This window comes from Octopus bimaculoides, chromosome 23, assembly GCF_001194135.2.
Source record: "Octopus bimaculoides isolate UCB-OBI-ISO-001 chromosome 23, ASM119413v2, whole genome shotgun sequence".
Lineage (NCBI taxonomy): Eukaryota > Metazoa > Mollusca > Cephalopoda > Octopoda > Octopodidae > Octopus > Octopus bimaculoides.
This window is the reverse complement of record NC_069003.1, coordinates 7081730-7089230: the sequence shown is the minus strand read 5'-3', so window position 1 is coordinate 7089230 and position 7501 is coordinate 7081730. Positions and strand designations below refer to the sequence as shown.

General features: G+C 40.0%; 1 protein-coding gene across 1 annotated transcript in view; it reads right to left on the bottom strand.

Moving 5' to 3' along the window:
• The window catches only part of LOC106873855 (centrosome-associated protein 350-like), a 39060-nt gene that overhangs the window by 6451 nt on the left and 25108 nt on the right, over window positions 1-7501 (bottom strand). The window contains exons 13-20 of the mRNA XM_014921367.2: window positions 6986-7176; window positions 5607-5714; window positions 5022-5096; window positions 4103-4254; window positions 3206-3283; window positions 2244-2339; window positions 1605-1806; window positions 50-434 (exon numbers count right to left, since the gene is read on the bottom strand). Of these exons, the coding sequence (XP_014776853.2) occupies window positions 50-434; window positions 1605-1806; window positions 2244-2339; window positions 3206-3283; window positions 4103-4254; window positions 5022-5096; window positions 5607-5714; window positions 6986-7176 (1287 nt within the window). The remainder of the gene's footprint in view (window positions 1-49; window positions 435-1604; window positions 1807-2243; window positions 2340-3205; window positions 3284-4102; window positions 4255-5021; window positions 5097-5606; window positions 5715-6985; window positions 7177-7501) is intronic.

The following is a 7501-nucleotide window of genomic DNA, read 5'->3' as shown; positions in this document are numbered from 1 at the left end:
GTGGTGGTGGTGGTGGTGGTGGTGGGGGCATTAATAGAATTAGACTTACGATTTTATTCTGGAAGACGTGTGAATTTCTTCAGGTAACTTATCAGAGTGGATTTCTTTACTTTCACCACCGACTAACGAAATCTTTTGAGAAGGTAAACTAATCAGCGAAGCGGTTGCCATTACATCATACATCTCACGCTTGCAACTGTTATTCCTCTCAAACGTGTCCAAGCTCACGGATGGGTTCACGCTGAATGCTGTAGGGGCCTTTAAACGTGGCAGTCCACTGTGAATATTTTCCAGCAGCTGGCTGGTTGGACGGTGGTGTTGTGGTGGAGGTACATTTAAGTCGTTAGTGTTCAAATGTAACAAAGAAGAAATTAATGGCTTCGGCTGAGAATTCTCCAAACTTGGTGTTTCCTGTTGGGCTGAATCTTCTGTTTCTGTAATGTATTTTTAAAAGTATGTGTCATAATATATATATATATAATGAGGACGACGATAATGACGACGGACAATGACACTCTGTCAGCTTTGATGACGAGGGTTCCGATTCATCTGACCTAGGTGCTTATATCATCAACTCTGGAAGGATGACAGGCAAAGATGATGTCGATGGAATTTCAACTCAGAACCATTAGCATAGCCAAAGTGTGTGCTGCCCAGTGCGGCCCTTCCGTTTGTTGCCCCCGGACCTCCGCCCCCCAAAAAACACATATTGGCTACTGCAGACCCAAAAGTGCCACCTGAGGCAGACCACTCCTACCACCACCCACTAGTGCTACACTAGTGCTCAGAACGTAAATGTTGTATGGGGAATCTGTACACCCCCATGATTAGCTAAATGAGAGGTAATAATGATGATGATGATGATGATGAGGATTTCATATTTGGGCACAGAGCCAGCAACTTTGGGGGAGTTGGTAAGTCGATTACATCAACCCCAGTCTTCAACTGGTACTTAATTTATAGACCCCATAAGGACGACAGGTTAAGTTGGTCTCGATGGAATTTGAACCCAAAAAGTGAAGATGGACAAAATGTCGCTAAACATTTTTGCCTGGTGTGTTAACATTCCTGCCAGCTATCCACACTAATAACAGTAATAATAATAATAATCTTTTCTACTATGGGTACAAGGCCTGAAATTTGGGGGCAGGGGACTAGTCAATTACACTGACCCCAGTGTGTAACTGGTACGTAATTTATCAACCCTGAAAGGAAGAAAAGCAAAGTTGACCTTGGCAGAATTTGAACTCAGAACGTAGCAGCAAAGCATTTCACCTGGCATGCTAACAAAGCTTGCCACTTTGTTGTTGTTGCTGCTGTTGTTGATGATGATGATAATCCTTTCTACTAAAGACACAAGGCCTGAAAATTTCAGAGGGAGGGGACTAGTTGATTACACTGACCCCAGTGTGTAACTGGTACTTAATTTATAGACACCCCCAAAGGATGAAAAGCAAAGTCGACCTCAAAGTTGAACCTAGAACGTGAAGACAGACAAAATGCTGCTAAGCATTTTGTCTGACATGTTAACATTCTTGCCAACTTGCCACCCTAACAATATTATTAGTTATAATAATAATAATAATAATAAATGATAATTTCACCTGTGTTGTTGCATGTCCTATATTTTGATGTGAATATGTTGACAACACTGTATTTATCAGGAGGTATATCATTCTTCTTCCATGGATATCTGGAGGAAGCAGGTTTACACAGCCATGATGTGTCCATTTCTTGAGAATTATCCGAAATGTGTTCATCCACTTCATTCCCCCGCAATAATTCAGTATAATCACAATGCAGATTCTTTATAGAAAAAAAAGAAAAAAAAAAAAGGAGTTGATTAATAATGGTTTCAAATTTTGGCACAACGCAAGCAATTTATATATATATATATATATATATATAAATTGCAAAGAAAATACGACATGTGAAGATGTTATAGTTTTGTTCATGGATGCCCCAGCATGGCTGCACTCAAACGACTGAAACAAATAAAAGAATATATATATACATTGCCAAAACAGTCACAGAAGACTGGTGTAGGCTTCAGCCTGGTCGACTCTTGTGGTACTGTTCCACCCATGCATGGAACACGGACGTTCTATGATGATGATGATGATGATATATATATATATATATACATATAAATAAAGTTCTCCTTACAAGCACAATGATCATGCTCCCTGTTTATGTAGAAGACATTTAATGAAGAAGTCTGGATATAAAATTATTATATTTACTTTAAATCTTGATGTTGGATTCGGAAAATCTGTAGTTTGAGGAGGGGTTGTCATCTCATCTGATGAAGCTGATATATTTTCAAAACATAGTTTTCCCTGAAAATAAAAGAAATAGTACAGACAGACATATATAAGTACATACATAGACATTTGCTGTCTATGAACAAGACTATAACATCTTCACATGTCGTATTTTCTTTGCAAAATAGTATCAGTTGGTTGCAAGTTCTCACAGAATGGTTTTTATTTCAGAGGTCTTCTTCTCTTAGCTGGATTGTCTTCACTACGTCTAGTGAGCCCCATCTACCTTTGACTGTATTGGATGGTCATTGATTCACCTGAGTTCCTATGCCCTTTGACAGTCATGAATGAGCATCATTACCATCATATAATCTATGCTGCTTGTTTCCAGTTTTTCATGGAAAACACAGCCAGTTAAAAGCTTGCTTGGAAACAAGTAATGGTTAAGAGCAGGATGGGCAGAAAGGGTTGTTTGTTTCTAGTCTTCCATGAAAAACATGTCTAGCTATGAGAAAATACTTTGCTTGGAAAACAGGTGAGAGTTAGTGAGAGGAAAGGCATCCAGCCGTAGAAAATCTGCCTCAACGAATTCCATGGGAGCATGGAAAAGTGGACATTAAAACGATGACGAGTGCAAGGGTTAACATAATAATCTTAATACATAATTCTGGTTCAATTCTAGTCCAGGTAAGGAAAACTGCAGGTGAATTTGAAATTAAAAAGGAGTCACTACAATGTGAAAACAAAGCTTATGCAGAAATAATTGTGCTGTGCTTTGATTTGCTAAATACTGAAAGAATTTTATTGTTAGGGCTTTTTAAAAAAAACTCAAGGTATACTGATATGGCCTTCTCATAAGCAGTAACAATGCTTCATGTATAAAACTTCATAAAAACAAATAAACAACAAACAACATAAATACAAAATTTTAAAAAATTTACCTTTACTTTAGATCTGGGTGGAGTTTTCTGTGCCTCATCGCTTGAAGAAACTGAGTTTCTTTCAAGATAGAGGTTAGCCTGAAAGAGATATATATCAGTTGTAACGTTTGAGAATAAGGTCAGTTTTGGAATGGCACAAAATAAGGGAAGTATTCAATTGCCTGGCAGTAATTAATGTTTCACAATAATGAGTTTTACGCATGGCTTGCGGTAAGAAGTTTTCTTCCCAATCACATGGTTCCAGATTCAGTCGCACTGCACAGAACCTTGAGCAATTCAAAGTCTTGAGAGTGGATTTAGTAAATAGAAACTAAAAGAAGCTCATCATATGTGTGTGTGTGTGTGTGTGTTTGTCCCCCACCACTGCTTGTGTATGTGTTTATGTACCCGTAACTTAGTGGTTCGGCAAAAGAGACCAATAGAATAAGTACCAAGCTATACAAAAAGATAAGTACTGGGGTTAGTTTATTCAACTAAAATTCTTCAAGGTCAAAATCTAATGACTGAAGCAAGTAAAAGATAAATAAAATTTACTTTCACTGTTTGAATCCCACTGAAAAAAACATTAGGAATTAGTGCCAAGCTGTATGTCTTGAATGATTTGCGAGTATTGGCACAGACTGTTCGGCCAAGTTGCAAGATTTCCAGAATCAGACCACGTTCTAATCACTGCTTACCACATTCTCAACACTGGTGCCACATTAAAAGCACAGATACTGGTGTCACCGAAAAGGCTTGCTTGGAAATAGATGAGGGTTGATGACAGGACGAGCATCTGACCATAGAAAATCTGTCTCAACAAGTTCTGTCCAACCCGATGATGCTTATAATCCAGGAAGATTAAAACTGAACAAACACAGAAGTCGAAAGGCAATGGCTGTAGTGATTAGAACTTACCTTCTCACTGAAATCTGTTTGGCCAGTCAGTCTCTGCCAATGGAGGTTCTTGCGTACAGTGTAGCCGCGGTAAACTGCCTGAATGCACGTAGCCGCATCTTTTTCCTTCTTGTCAAATATTTCCGCTGCTTTTTGCTGAATATTTTGAACTCCTTGAAAGAGAAGAAAGAATTACAGGTAAGAAATGAAACTATTTGAGGTAGAGAAACCCTGTGCAGTCGTCTACCTTGCCAGCTCCTGTCAAACCCATGCCAGCATGGATAACAGATGTTAAAGGATGAAGACGAAGAAGGAGGAAGGGGGAGGAGGAGGAAGAAGAATTGTGTGGTAAGAAGCTTGTTCCTCAACCACATGGTTCCAGGCAGAGGTAATAATAATAAATGCCCTGATGCAGTACCAGGCAGTGGCTCTCATGTCTTCTGATCTTAACTGATTGGCAGTGCAATCATGGACATTGCTTTGTCTTGGTATAAAAGATGGGCTACAGCAAATATTCTGCTCAATACCACAGATTTGCTTGTCAGTTGCTTGACCGTAACTAGTTGAGCATGTCCCTTGGTGGCTGACGATATGTGCATCTCTGATCGTGAGCAGAAGTAGTAGGGGAGCATCATAGCCATGTGTTGAGAGGAATTCTTTTGGGTTTGGATAATTCACCTCTGGAAACATGGGTGTTTCATTCATCATCCTTAAACAACCCTTATTCAGGGACCTTTTGATATGAGATCATTATGTCACGCGTATATGGTTGTGATGCATGTGCCTGGTGTACCCTTATCAGACAAGTAATCCTGATGGGTATATTGGGCTTCATATATTTTACCCCAGTGTCACTTTGATGGCATGCACTGCTCTCTCACTCAATAATAATAATAATAATAATAATAATAATAATAATAATAATAGTAATAATTTTTACCTGGTAAACTTTGGTCTGTTTTGGTTCCAGCAAAAACGGGCTCTTCTTCAGGTATTACGATATTGGAAGAAGAAACTATGAAAATAATAAAAAAAACATTTTTTAAAAGACTGATATATATTAAATATCTTTATAACATTGTTACAGTCACTATTTCCATAATCACTGTCATATTAATAACAGTCTTAGCAATGAGAAAAAGACCCATCAGGCCAAGTGAAATTGTAGTTGTGGAGGCTACTGATGTCACACAACTGGCACTCATGCCAGTAGCATGTAAAAGCACCCATTACACTCTCAGAGTGGTTGACGCTAGGAAGGGCATCCAGCTGTAGAAACCATGCCGAATCAGACTGGAGTCTGGTGCAGCCCCTCAGTTTACCAGCTCTGGTCAAACCATCCAAAGGGCATCAAGCTGTAGAAACTCTGCCAAATCAGACTGGAGCCTGGTGTAGCCATCTGGCTTCACCAGTCCTCAGTCAAATCGTCCAACCCATGCTAGACATGGAAAGCAGACGTTAAACGATGATAATGATGATGATGATGACAATGATCTCACACACACGCACACACACACATACTTACTGGGGAAATTGCTGGTTTGACACATCTCCTTGATCTTATGAGTCAGGGTGGCAGCTGATTCCCGAAGATCATGTAATCTATTCAAATCTGCGGACCATTGTCGAGTAACTAAAATAACAGAAATATCATATACAAACATTAATAAATAAATAAATAAATTATATATATATGTGTGTGTGTGTGTGTGTGTGAGAAGGAAGAGAAAATAAGAAAGCTTCTGAAAGCGGAAAGTTTCACAAAACCTTTATATTTCTGGCACAAAGGTCCATCCTCAGAAATAAAACCGGCTGGGAAATGCCTTGTTTTACAGGTTCCATTAACCCATTCAAATTCCTCAGTGTTATGTTAGTGGCACTAGCAGTCACTCTCCAAATATTGGTGTAACCAACTCTCCAAGCATTGATGTAAACAAACATCCAATCGTTGCTGTATGCAACTCACCAACTGTCGGATGATGTGATGCAGCAGCAGGCTACCAACTATCAGTATAGACAACTCTCTGATCGTTGCTTGTAGCAATGTATAGCTATGTGGTGGTGGTGGTGGTGGCAGTGTATATTATGGTGGTGGTTGCAGCTGCCCTGATGTTTTCATAGGAGCCACCAGCTCAACTCTGATCGACTGTTAATTTGCGGGTTGAAGCAGTGGATCAATAGGGCTCCTTACCAGTAGGAGCAGGCATTTTTTGAAAGGAGGGCACAAGGTCAGAAGGGAATACAATTCCAGGAGAAAAGGGCGTAATAACATTATTTAGAAGGGCACACTTCTTTTCTTGAAGTGAGGGGCATGTGTGCCTCAGGTACTCCCTTGGGTCTGCCCCTGAGGAGAGGAAAAGAGGAGGGTGAACAATAGCACAAGTCTACAAATTTGTAGATGAGAAATCAGTTGACTGAGTCATGTATATTCCAGTGACTTGTTTAACAACACCAGGGATCAGAGACAAACTTGACCCTGGCTGAATTTGAACCGTGAATCTGAAGGGTATGGGGAGGGGCATACACCATTGCAGCACATCACTGCATCAACCATTTGTTGGTATTTACTCAGGGTGTCCTGGGCAACCCTCCCAGCAATGTCCCAGTCAGTCCCCTGTCTCTGTCAGATATTTCCTCATCCAGGTAAAAACCGTCTTGTCAAGTTACTTGATTTTTTCTACTTGCATCATGAATACCATGTCGTGTTCTGTGAGGATCTGGTTGGCCACATACCACATGGTAATGGCAGATGAGTCTAAAAGTAATTAACTAAATCCCACATGGTATTTTCTTTAGCAATCTAAAACACAATAATCAATCAATGATCACAACATAAGTATATCTATGTATGTAACCAAATGCTCTATAACATAACATAACATAAATCTTCTTCTATTGTATTACCTAATTGAGTACGAGAGATGGGTCCAGGTACCAGTGGATTTACAGGTTTGTTTGTTGAGAGAAGACTGTGATAGAAATAGTCGGAAGATTTTCGGTCAGCAGCAGGGTTTTGCAGAGAATGGGTCCTTGGTAAGTGGCATGAACATTTGTTGTAGGCAGCATCACTGTCTTGACTCAGCTGGTCAGACATACTGAAATACATTTAGAATATATTCATAAATGAGAATAACAAATAAGGGAGAAAGAAATTTCTTTATCATATGTATGTGTGTGTGTGTGTGTGTGTGTGTGCGTGGAGGCGCAATGGCCCATTGGTTAGGGCAGCGGACTCGCGGTCATAGGATCGCAGTTTCAATTCCCAGACTAGGCGTTGTGAGTGTTTATTGAGCGAAAACAGCTAAAGCTCCACGAGGCTCCCGGCAGGGGGTGGGTGGCGGACCCTGCTGTACTCTTCCACCACAACTTTCTCTCACGCTTACTTCCTGTTTCTGTTGTGCCTGTAATTCAATGGGTCGG